The 13,242-nt window shown below is 42.1% G+C and overlaps 1 protein-coding gene across 1 annotated transcript in view; it reads right to left on the reverse strand.

Annotated features, from left to right (window-relative positions):
- Positions 1 to 3,744: 3,744 nt before the first annotated feature.
- URI1 (URI1 prefoldin like chaperone) overlaps positions 3,745 to 13,242 on the reverse strand; it is a 41,239-nt gene continuing 31,741 nt past the window's right edge. Inside the window, exons 7-11 of the mRNA XM_053952903.1 lie at positions 10,301 to 10,481; positions 9,448 to 9,721; positions 8,699 to 8,841; positions 6,838 to 7,096; positions 3,745 to 4,562 (exon numbers count right to left, since the gene is read on the reverse strand). Coding sequence (XP_053808878.1) covers positions 4,374 to 4,562; positions 6,838 to 7,096; positions 8,699 to 8,841; positions 9,448 to 9,721; positions 10,301 to 10,481 — 1,046 coding nt within the window. The 3' untranslated portion in view covers positions 3,745 to 4,373. The remainder of the gene's footprint in view (positions 4,563 to 6,837; positions 7,097 to 8,698; positions 8,842 to 9,447; positions 9,722 to 10,300; positions 10,482 to 13,242) is intronic.

The following is a 13,242-nucleotide window of genomic DNA, read 5'->3' on the forward strand; positions in this document are numbered from 1 at the left end:
CTGCGTGCTTTAATCCCAGCCTGAGCTTTTTATGCTCGAGAGCACCTTGTGATGCTGTAACTAACCTCAAACCCGGAGCAGCGGGAGGGCAACAAACCCCCGAATACAGCAATGTCATGCTTTACAGGCGTACTCTCCGCAACAGCATGAATGGAGAAAAAAACCCCGGTTGCCAAGGAAACGCTCCAGTCCGGGTAATTATTACAGTAACTGTCTGCACACCCCACCTATAACACAAATGAATAATAAATCAGCGGCTGACTGGCAGCTCTCCGCGGCCGCGCCCGCCGCCGCCCCCTCCCGGCCGCCGCCCGCACCTGCAGCCCGCGCGCCCCCGCGCAACGGCCGCGCACCCGCGGAAGGGAAGGGAAGGGAAGGGAAGGGAAGGGAAGGGAAGGGAAGGGAAGGGAAGGGAAGGGAAGGGAAGGCTCTCAGCGCACCCGGGAACGATTTGCTGGGCTTGATTTAAAAGACGCAGCGGGAGTTGGCAAAATTCACGTATCGTGGGGTTAATGTGGGTTAGAGAGGAGCTATTTGTAACACAGAGACGCTGCATTCCTAACGCACACATCTGATTTCTTTTAATCCCAGCTCGTTTTTTGCGGCATAAATCACTTAGTTAAAATGAACAGCCAAAACAGCTGGTTTAGACATTCGTGAGACATCCAAAAATCTGCTGCTTTAGATGCCCTAAGCAAGCAATGGAAAGCGCGAAGTGCAGCTCACCTTACGAGGGAGAGGGAGATGGATGAGGCACCCCAGGGCCGGCTCGCAGCCCCACCGGCCCAGGACGGGCCTCTCCTCCCGGCACGGAGCACAGGGCATCCTCTCCTCCTTCCTGCAGCTCCCCCAGCCAGACCACCAGTGCCACGGCCGAGGTGTTCCCCGCACTGCCCCTTCTCCGGGTGCAGCCAGGTGCCCAACACACCTGAGGGCAATTAAGAAGATTAAAGAGCGGGTAGTTTCTCCCGACGGGTCATTTGCAGTGCCTAATTGAAGCAATCAGCGCACAGGGCAGTGCGGGGCGGTGGGACTCCACTCGGGCACATGGCCGTGTAGCTGTGCCCGCTGCACCCACCTGGCACTGCCCACCTGTGCCCGGGTGTCCAGCTGTCCCAGCCAGGCCGCATTCCTGCTCAGGACATGCCAAAAAGCCTTTGGGAGCACTGGGAAAACCAGCAGCCCTTCCTCAGCCCCGTGCCCAGAGCCTTCGGCAGACTCGGAGCCTTCCAGCAGCACGGAGTCACCAAAGGAATTTCAGAATTGAAATGTACCCTTATTATTATTTAAGTGAATAAAATCCAGAATGGTAGCACTGAGGACAAAAAGGCAAATGAAAATTAATTTACCCCCAGGAGCCGCTCAAGCCTCCAATTTGGGGATCTGTTCCTCCATCACATGTCTATGTTACCCACACATTGGTGGTCACCTGCAGCACTTCTTGGCTCCAGTGTTGCAGAGAAAGCAAATTTTGGGTCCTCACAGAGACAGGCCTTCACATGATTGCTTTTTGCTGCTTAGATTTTTATCTGCTTTGATAGATTTAATTTTTTGTTGTTGTTGTTTGGTGTTTGTAAACATTCTATAAAACGCCTACAGCCATCTCTCTTGCTCTAGGCACTGCAAGTGAGTCTGCTGCTAAAGCCCAAGTGAAGAGAGGAAAGACGAAGGCTCACTCCAGCCTGCGAGCCCTCTGACAATTAAATATACTGCACAAAGGCACAGACACACTCAGGCTCCCTATTAGGGAAAACACTCACTCATGTGCTTAGTTTTAAGCATGTGGTTAAATCCATTCTTCTTTACAAAATCTCCGAGACATAAGCACATGCCAAAGTGCATTCCTGAGTAAGGATGCTTCCCTGAACTGAGGCCATAATTCATTAAAACCCAAGGTGCATTTATCCTACTTTTTCTTGTGAGCAGAGATGTGAAAAAAGGGGAGGGGAGAAAAAAAGAAAACAAGCAAAGAATTAATTTTGATTTGAAACTGATCTATGGTGACAAGGGGCATTTGGTTTGTTGAAGTAACTGGAAGTGGGAAGTATTTCAGAAGATATCTAAATAAATCTTTTTAAAGGTTTTTTTTTTTTCTCTCTCTCTCCCCCTTTCTTTCTTTCTCTCAGTTTTCCTCTAATTACCCATGTCTGGTAGTCTTGGATCTCAACCCCTTGTTATTTAAAATACATATTCATGGAACTATATTTTACAGTTGCACTGTTCTGGTTACAAAATAGCTTCTACTTTTCTAGGACATAATTTCATTTTGTTTAGCCAAGAATTCATTAAAGAAGCTATAAATAACCTCCTTTAAATATTTAGCCGTGAATAGAGGGTGGACTGGCATTGATGGCTTATTTTAGTACTAATGCAATATGCTTAAAAAAAAAAAAAAAGTCTGCATTTGAGCATGAATCAAGTTAATGATTAACACTTTCAACGTGACTCTCGGGCTGTGCTGGGAGCGGCGCTTGCCCCCTCGCAGCCGGCGCGCTGCGGGCGCAGCAGGGCTGCACAACTTTCCCTGCAGCTCTTCCTGCAGCCAAACACAATTTGCTCTGGCCCGAGGGGGAAACATGGCCCCAGTTGTGGTGGGCTGCTGCCCCCCCCGCCCTCCTGCTGCCACAGTTGGCCAGAGTGTTCTGCCCATGAAACCACTGTGGCTTCCCAAACTCCTAGCAGGGGACAGCAGAGTTCCACAGAGTGCCCCTGCTCACTTTAAAAGTCACCTTAGAAACAGAAGTTCCAGTGCCTCCACCTCCCTTTCAAACAGAGTGAGGAATGTTGAGACAAGGGGGTGCTGGTAATTCTGTTCCAAAGCCACACCATGAGCTCATCTGCTGTGATCTGAGAGCAAAGGATCTGGGTACAAGGTGCAGTTATTTTAGGGGAAGGTGAGGAAACAGCATTATCTGCTTGCCAAGATTTGGAAAATCAGATGCTGATGGCTCTCAGGCTGCCCATTTACAAAGTCACAGTCCCTCCTCACCCCTCCCAAGTCTTCCTGCCTCACCTTTTAGGCTGTGGCTTGATGGTGTCAGCTGGAGAGCACCATCAGTTTAAGGCACTCCAGCTCCCCATGCCCTCTGCCATCGTTTTCCCTTGTCCTTGCTCAACACACAACCCCCCTCTAATTGTGCTGATACAGACATGCTGAGAGATTAGGAAACTGACTAGGTTCAAAAACCCACACACTAATGAAAAAAAAAATTAAACCAAACCCAGTACTTTGTTTTTAAAGCCCATCTCTGTCACCTACTATCACTCAAGGGGTGGCCTCTAACAACAAAAGCTGTGTCAGCAAAACAAGGGGATGGCAAGAAGATTGGAAGGAGCTGGGCAGGGAATCCTGAAGCCAGGACTGCTCTCAGTCACGAGAAGGATACACCAAACTGTACCCAGAGTGCTGCAGTGCTGCTGCATTTTGAAATAAAGCTGAAGCATTAAGACATTTTTCCTTAGTGCTGACTCCCTCTGGGCATTCCCAAGACAATTACAATGTTTTCTGAGTATACAAAAGAACTAGGAGATTTTGTAATCAAGAGTCTGAGTTTATGCTTCTCTCCTTAAGAGCATTCAATTTCCATGGACATTCATTAGCAGGAGGTTAAAACACAATGGCAGAAGAGAATGGACTGCTTTTATGTCCATGTGGTAGTAAACACTTCAAGCTAGAAATGCGAGTTCAAAATAAAGTCCTCTCTGTGGAGCTTCCAAATTAGTAGTAAAGCAACAAAAACCACACGAGTTTCACAGCTTTTTTACTGAAAATTTAATTTTACAAAATACCCTTTTCCATCAAAGAAACTTCCCTGCAATGTACATGAACCTGGCATTTTATAGACCTGTACAGTGAGATATCAGAGAGGTTTGAAAGAAGGAAAAAAACTTTTAGCAGACACCTAGTTGCAAAACCTACAGCAATGTGAATACAAGTGTGTCTTAAAATGCTAAAGCAAGTAATGTAATATAATTGGTGAATCTATTTGAAATGTGAAAAGTTTCCTTAAAATGGTCCATATGGTATGTAGAACATCACAGCTGGCACAAAACTGCCTGTATTTAGTTTTAAACACAAAAACAATGTATGTAAGGAACAGTTTTTGAAAAAGAACCCAAGTGCTGCTATCATAAGGCAAACATATACAAAGGTGCTGACAGCACACAGGGAAACCGACAAAATAAGATGAATACTCAAGTGTTCAAACACCGAACTGTTTGTTTTCCTAATGCTGCCAGTAAACGTTGAGGAGACAACGGCGCCAAATTACCACAGGACACCCTGGTAATGGTGGGTGCTACGGAGAAGGCTTTGTATCATCCCCAGAGAGGTGAAAGCAGGCAAGAGTGCTCATGCCTGGGCTCAGCAGCACCTACTGAGTCTGCTGCATCCTGGCAGCTCTGAATTTGGAAATCCTCTTGATAGGTTCTTCTGGGGCGTCAGACAAAAGTTCCTCTGATTTGCGCTCCAGAATGGTCGGCAGCACGGGGTGAGTGAGGACTGGGTGTGGTATTAAGGAGGGAGACAAAGGCTCCTTTTCTACGACAGTTCCAGAAAATGCCTACAACAGAAGAGAATACTCAGAATGAGCTAATAAAATGCAAATGTGAAGCTATGCCCATAAGGTCATTACCCTATATTAGCCTGATTAGAATTGTTATTTCTTCTAATCAAAAGTAAAGAAATACCCTTAAATCAATGATTGTTGCCTGCATAAGTAACCACATTGTAATTAACCTCAAAATATAGCTTGTTCAAGGATGACTGAATGAAAGACACTATCTTAAAAGTACTACTTAATCTCATTCCTACCACATAAATGATGTAAAAATTTGCTTCCTCACTGACACACGCTCAAGAAATAAAACAGCTTATGTAATACAGAGTTTTATTTTGGATAAGAAATGGAGAGACTTTGCAAAGTTGATGTCAGCATTTCCATTATATGTCATTTTATGACTTAGTATCTTTAACTGCATCAAGCTGAAGCATTGCGTATGAACCGGCAAGCGCATATTTTGTTTCTTCTTTTCTCCCTACCAAATATGATCAAAAATGGTGAAAGCCATTTATATTTAAGAGAACAGCAAACTTGCTTCCAACTATTTCTCTCTATAAAAGGCCTAATAAAAACATCTAATGTTTAAAAATTGTAATTTATATGCAGCTAATTATGTGACAATCCTTTTCAACTTAGCAAAGAAATGACCATGATTCCTGGAAAACAAGCGTCTCAGAACTACTTTTCATAAACATATTTAAGAACAAATCACTCCACTATGTATTGAAAACAGAGAATTCAGAATGCCCAAGGACGAGGGGAAGCAGCTCACATCCAAGGTCTGATGCTCATGCTGGGCACAAAGGAATGCACACCAGATTTAGTCACTATGCTTAGTTCTGCTTTTTCATAACTCAGTTACCAAGAAAGACAAAGCAAAACAAACAGGCCATTCTTTTCTTGCAGGACCTGCAAAAAAAGCAGTGCTTTTTGTTTTCTGCTCCAGTAGCCCAAGTGCGCCTAAAGCTGTGCCTGTACAACTCTGTTAATCTAACAAGAAGCTCATTTTCAAAAACAGGTAAGCAAAGCACAAACTAAGTGATGGTGTTAAAATTAGAAATAAAAATTTAGTGTGTTGCAAATTGTAATGGAGAAATAATGGATTTCAAACACCCACAAAAACAACCAAAAGCAAAACAACGGCATTTAGGGAAGCATATCTGACTGGAGCGTTTTGCTCAATCTCCTTCAGTTGCTTAGAAAATACATTGCATTGTAGAGAATAATCATGCCAGATTCAGGTAACAGACTGATGGGTAACATCTAAAGTGTACTTAGATGTTTTATAAAAACAGAGCAAATATATTCCAGAATGTATACAATGTGGAGTGCTAACTCCACAGATAAAATTTCCATCATGAATCTTCACATCCTGCCTGGATTCATCTGAAGCTGTTTGCATGAAAAATGGTGGTAAACAATAGCTTTTATGAGGAATTCATTTCTTGTCAAAAATATTTTTTGCAAAAATAGTGCTTTCATTGAACTTGTCCATTGCACTGGGAACTACTGAAGACTCAAGTTTTATCTAGTTTGAAAAAATTAGTGTAAAGTTCTTACAAAACAGAAATGAATACGCTATGCCACAAATTTCTACATTTAATTCTTGTATTCACCCAGTCACTAAGCAACTGTGTATCTTCCCTTACATCGTACAGTCTGTCTTTTGTGATGAAGCCCTGAACTTTCCAAACACATGTAAACAGATTTGTTTGGGATCACTAATGACTTAGTCTGGAATGGGATGAGAAGGGGTGCAATGCTTCCTTCTACCAGGCAATTTCTCAGCTACTGGCACATCAAAATAGTAATTCAGCTGGTATCTGTGTGTTTTAAACTTGAAACACTCCTTGGAAATTAGCTGTCTAGTAGTGCAAGACAGGTTAGAGAATCACCTCTCCTCTTTGATCAGTTACAGAGTACAGGTAACTCTTTATGTCTAAAATCCTGCTGTCTGTCCTGCAGTGAAATGGTCAGGATGACCCAGGATGTTTCAGGATGAAACACACGTTTCAGTAACACCAGTGAGTGATCACTTTGTTGGATCTTTACAGAAGAGCTTCAAGTCTTGGGGAAGCCACGTGAGCAGCTCCTCCCATCTGCCCCTAGGATGTGTGTGGCAGAGGCCTGTCACCTGGTATGTCCTTCTGAAGCAAACTAGGTAGGAGTCAGAAAATTATTTTAAAGAAATAAAACTGATGGTATAGACAACTAGAGCCATTAGATTTCTCATTTTTATCCCTGCCAACAATCAATAATGAATTAAAAACTGTACCTCAGTTGTCCCTGAAGAGGGAGGAAGCTTTTTCGGTAGCTGCTGCTTCCCTTCCCCCTCCTCCTCCTCGAGGATGCCTTTGCTGGTGTCAGTCTGAGTGGCTTCATCACAGCTAATACTCCTCTGAACTCCTCGTCTGTCATCAAACTCAGCAGCACTGTTCTCACTGGTATCGCTACAAACACTGTTCTCTCTGCTTCGAGACTTCAGAATTGATTTACGAGGGACACGTTCTCCATTCACAACATCAACAAAGACTCTATAAAGGAAAATGTTAGCTTTAATAAACCATTTCAGGATCAGATGACAAATTTACAGTGATCTTGCTTTGTCTTTTGTACAAATTAATTATGATGTGCTTTCCCAACTTTTTTGCTGCAGAATGACAATACTGTACCTTCAGAGGCACTTTATTTACCAGTGTACAAGAATCAATTCTGCAGAGTGAACGCTGTTATGCCCTTTATTCAAGCATTAAGTTGGTACTTATTTTCAGCAGAAAATGCATAGCTCTTTGAAAAATGTTACAAAACAGAAAGGTGTGAGTTAGAAAAAGTTATAAAAAAGGTAAACTAAATGATGACCAGGGTTGTTTCCATAAAGAGAATCAGACCACAATCTGGGAATGTTTTCTAGAGTTAAGTCCATGTCAAATGTAGAATACAAAAACAAATACTTGAAACATTCACTGCACATGGAAAGGATGGAGCTTTTTCCTAACAAGTGTCATAATCTGCTTTCAATTAGAAACAGAATTTTAAAAATCAGCTTGTATGATCAGATCAACAGGAAGACTCTTTTCAAATATTAACAGACTGTGAACTGACAAAGATGGCTCTTGTGCTCCCTCTCCATGACTTGAGAAAGTCAAGGGTGGATGGAGAAGAATGAGAAGACAATGCCAATTTTATCAGACTCATAAAGGAGGAGCCCAATGACTGGATGAGTTTTAAGGGTGTTACTTGTTTCTGACAGCTTTATTCATCAAGCACTTATGGAAATACATCTCTACAGAAGATGGAGTTTGCAGAGCTCAGGGAGAGGAGCACAAAAGAATCTTTTGCTCATCTTCAGCCCTAGCAGCTGCAATTGAAGGACATGGTTTCACTTTTCACATTTTGTGACATGTTTAACATATTTAGGTACCCAAACACACAGACATACAGTGGAATTTTCACAACCACTTAATCAACCAATCCAATAGGTGTCTGTGTTTATTCTTAGAAACCTTAATACTTGTTTTAACTATCCTGTCACCTTAGCGTTTTGTACAATCCCCTAAGCCCAGCACTATTTTTCAAGCTGTGTGTGGGTGTCCTACAGGTGAGCAGTACCTTTTATGGAGAATACAGAAAATGAAAGACTGAGGCCAGGAAGAGGGAATGCAAAAGAAACTATGCAAGCAAGGAGCTGAGTATGTTTTGAAGACACAAAAAGGAAGAGAGAGTCCAGCAAATCAATAACCAGGAAAGCAGGAGTATTACAAGGGGTAGATCTGGTCAGTTCTGTTTGAAAACAAACACAGAAAAAAACGGCAGGGAATTAACCAGAACACATAACATAACTGCTGCATTCCTTTCTGAGGATGATACATACTGGCAAATTTACCTCCATTTCAAAAGCTCTGAAAAAGCAGGTAAATGAAGAATTGCTATTTGGAAAAGGAACCATTAAGCTCAAAAATATTTTATGGATACGAAAGCACAGCAACCATGCAGAAGGCACAGACTTTAGTTTTTAAGTAGTAAATTCAGTTCCAGCTGTTTCTTTCAGGAAACTGTAGGTGGGGTTTCACACTCTAGGTGGACAGAAATAAAGGAGGAGGTCTGCTCAGGGGAAAGCTCCACTGTAGATTACCCACCGGTAAATGTCCGCTGGGGTTTTGATGTTGGGCAGCTCTGGAGCTGCAGGGCCATCACCACTGCTGTTCTTCCTTTTACGCTTGGCCTCTTCTTTCTTTTCACTGAATTTCAAAATAGTATTTTTTCCTGTGTTTATTCTTACCTGAAAATTGAACACAAATGATGGTCTAGACCATAAAATCAACAATCACCAGGCTGCAGATCAACTGATTCCTGACGTTCTCTTACCCAAGCAGTTGGGGACCAGGAAGCATAGATGAGTTAAACAAATGTATGAATGGTAACATTCATAGTGTGCACTGTTTATTCTCTACCACTTGCACTAGGCTGGGGCATTTCTTTGCTCTCATGTGCACATATTTTGCATATAAAATATGACAGTCTGCTTATTCAAGCTCTGCTCAACAGCTGAGCTTTCAAAGGTCAGTTTCAAGGCAAGTAAGAAGTAATTTTAAAAACTCCTAGACAGGATACTGCCTTTTACAACAGCCAGAAGCCAGAACAGCAAGGTAGACATCTGAAATAATTTTTAATACCATTTTTAAATGCTATTTTAGTATCATTTTTAGATAATATTTAGGATGACAGGATCTAAACAGTGGGGTTTTAATCATTTGAAGAAAAACCAAATGTCACCTCCAGCTAGCATTCTACTACATCTACAGATCTAAAGTTTTCAGCTTTACATCTGGCATATATATTTTATGTAATCTCTTGAGAAAAGATAAAAATTAAATAAAGTACAAACCTTTTTAGGTTCCACAGTGTGAGAGAAATAAATAGTTGGAACAGAGTTATCTCCAACATCTCTGTCATCTTCATCATCGCTGTGATAGTAAGTCGAGCCATTAATGTGGCCCACACAGAAGTCTGAATTTCCAAATTCTTTATGGAAGTTGCCCTGAGTAATACAGTCGTCTGCCCTATATGTCCCATTCACATCTGTGTCCTTAACCTTATCCTTCTTCTCCTGTTCAGAAGAGATTGCACCTTTTCCATTTGTCTCAACTGTATCAGGCATCCTATGGAATGAAAAATATCTGTGTGAACAGAGGCAAGTCATGCTCTTGAGAGACACAAATATACAAAATAATGAACTCACCTGCATGTAACTTTCTTTACCCAGGTGCTGTATTTTTAGACAGACAGTGCAACTTCTTTGTGCCCTCTAACAATGACTGTGTCCTTCCCACACCAACTGGAAATACCAAAACTGTGACATCGTGGCTAACAACCCATGTATTGCTTGCAGATCAGAATAGTTCTAAGGATGTCATAGAGCATTAAATGTATAACTCCCACATGGAAAACTATAGATTTTCATAGCCTGTGGGAAATGAATTTCACTTCCTTCTCTTCATCTTAAAGAAAAAAAAAAAAAACAGAAGGCTGGACTGCTGTAGTTGCACAGAGGCAGATGTTAGGAGCTCTGGCATTGCAGTGCATCCTTTGTTCATGTCCCACCCTTCTTCTACCTATAATTTGAATTCCATCTGTGTGGTCAGCTACTCGCCCTGCTGGTGAGACCCTGTGTGTACCAAGAGCCCCACACTCACAGCTCTCTGAACTCCAGTCCTGCCTGTGCCACAGCAGCACTGTACCTGTCAAGTTCACCAAGGACCTCTTCTTGTCTCTCGAGCTCTTCTAAACGGGCCCACAGTTCCTCCTCTGACTGAAAACGACCCATTGGTTTTGTATCATTTCCATTTGCTGGAAGATCTACCTCAAAAACATTTGATACTTTTGGCTTTGAATGAGGTCTGTGAGCAGTTCGGTATTTTCCTGTGTAATAAAAAATAAGATGCGATTACTAAGGCGACTGACTGAAAAATCCAACAAAAATATCCAACAAAAAAAATTTCAGGGGTGGGAAAAAACCCACAAAGGAACTAAGGAATACGGGCAGAACATTTTCCATTTCAAACTACTGTTTAACTGTTTAAGTGAAGCTGTCAATGAACCAGAGCACCAGCACAGGGTAATAGTCTCCGGATGTTACAGAAAGACCGAGGCAAAGCAGAGATGTTTATTTACCAAGAAGGAGACGCTGATCCTGTGGACAGTTTTATTACAATGTGGGGTTTTTTACCTCTTGTGCCAAACAGTAGATTTTGATTTGATCTGATAGGTATCAACATGTGAATGTGGCATTTGCTCACTGTCCCATTAACAGCAGGTTTTATTAACTGGGAAAACAAACCTGATTTGTATTTTAGCTCATTTTTAATACTCACACTTAAAGAACAGAGTAGTTTTTTTTTAATTTACAATGAAGACCATTAAAAATTAACTCCAGAGTTACCAGGAAAATCTGATCAAAATCCAGTCATTATCAATCACTTATTTAGTGAAAAAGACCCACTACGAAAATCATACAAAAACCTGCCTTTCAGAAATAATAACTATAAACCCCATTTAAAGCCACAGAGGTGACCTGAGATACACACTTGTGAGCAAATGGTAGTCAGTGACAAGTTCTTGCTGGCATTTAAAAGCCTTGCTCCCTGGTAAAACAGTGCATCCAGTGAGGATGGGGAATACCTTTTCCTCTTTGAGTGCTGTCTGGCACATAGGGAACAAATCCTAATGCTTCAGCCCTGTCTGGGTGAAGGGCAGGCCTGTGTGTTTGACCCCTTTTCCCTGAGACCAGCACTCTTAGGGCCACTGCCTGTTCCTGAGAGCTCCCAGGCAACTCCCAAGGGAAGCTCCCTGCCCTCTGCCCATCACCACCCACGCAGCTCCTGCATCTCTTCCCAGGAATGAGGACCCATCCCCTTCCCACTGCCACAAATGCAGTGGGACTCCAGTGGATCTGTGTGTCTTTCTGAAACTGCTTTGTGATTCCAATCAACAGCAGTACAATGTCTTCGTTACTCAGCATCCTTTGTGTTTTAAAATCTCTATTAACCAACTGTGCAGCCATTTTTTTAAAATTTTAAGAACTCTTGGCTTAAAGATATCCTTACTCAAATACGTCAGCTTATACTTTAATCCTGAGTTAAATACAAATTCAACAGCAACATTAAAAAGCAAACAGGTGACTGCAAGTAATGCTGGAATGTGTGTCCCCTACTCTTCCATGGGATAGCACTTTTCATCATCTTGTTAAGGAAAGGCTGAAATGTGTTTTAGTGAGATTTGAATATAAATCGAGGTAAGCCAAGCAATCAGAGTAACTTGTGAGGATTTAATTTGCTATAATTACAAAATTAATAAATAAAATTGGAAGGATTAGTTAACAATCTATTTCAATTTGATTGTCAATTTGTGCCCTCCCGGTTTCTGTTACCCTTCAGTATTAACCACTGACTTGACTACCAAGGTAAGCACATGGCTTCCTGAACACCAGCAAGTGCTTCAACATGCCAGTGATTCTCCCTCCTAATTCAACACAGCTTCTGTCAGTTAGGAAACCAGGTCAGATCAAAAAGACAACAGAGAGATAACCACTTTCTGCTCCAACATCTACTGTGCTCACTCACTGATACCTCAAAGCACCACCATTATCTTAATACATTAACCAAAAAAAGTGAAGTAGTAAAATCCAGAAAACAGAGAGGTAGCAGGAAACTAAAGGAGATGCTGAGGATACTCGTGTTTGCCTTCCTCTGAGATACAGCCCATTTCCACATGAATAAAACCAATTCTTAGACTGATGAAGCCCAGCCTGCCTCAACCACTAAGTTGAGTCTCTTAGCTACTTCTTTCTCAGTCACAGTACAGATTGGTGCTGAGAGAAAACATTGGTAATTTCCACTTAACAGATTTTCAGCAATAGTTAAGAGGGTGTCAGAGGACAACAGTGACAAAGGAAGTTTTGGATACAAAAAAAGCTGCACAAATGCTGACCTGGCATGCACAGCATGGTGCTGCATTAGCACTGTTATTGTGGGATGCATTTCCTAGAATGTTACTCCTCCTATTCTGCAATGACATGTACCCATAGTAGATACCCATGTACACCTTAATCAGCCTTGGCATAAAAAGATTATTTTGATTTATTCTAAGAAAACCTAACACTGAACTGCCCACAGCCCTCTGCAAATCTGCTCCTCCTAAAAAATGACCAAGTGATGCTATTTCCAGACTGTAAAATTACTTGTGCCTCCAACTTTGCCTGAGTCCTATCGGGCACTATTTCAGCTAGCACAGAAATTATCCGATTAATTCCTTAGCATAACTACCTTTGCTTCCCAGTGTCCTCCAACCTTTGGGAAGCATTTCTGCAGTCCAGGAGCTGCACACCAGGACTGCTGCTGTGCTTGTTCCCTGCCAGTCATGGAACGCCCCAGGATGAAATGTTCTCCTTGTCCCTTGATGTCTCATCCCTGTCCATGCTTCATCCCCACCCTGCTGACACTGATCACATGCTTTCCCCCTTAACAGGCAGAATCTGGGTTTCTCTAGTTTCCTTCTGTTGTAAAACTCACACTTTATTGCAAAGAAAGTCTTCTCCAGCCCTCTCTCCTGGAGCCAGCCTAATTTATTTTCTGCCTCTCTTCTTGCAGAAAACTTCAAACTCGCAGTGTAGACTCTTCAGAGG

The sequence above is a fragment of the Vidua chalybeata genome, chromosome 11 (assembly GCF_026979565.1).
Source record: "Vidua chalybeata isolate OUT-0048 chromosome 11, bVidCha1 merged haplotype, whole genome shotgun sequence".
In the NCBI taxonomy this organism is placed as follows: Eukaryota; Metazoa; Chordata; class Aves; order Passeriformes; family Viduidae; genus Vidua; species Vidua chalybeata.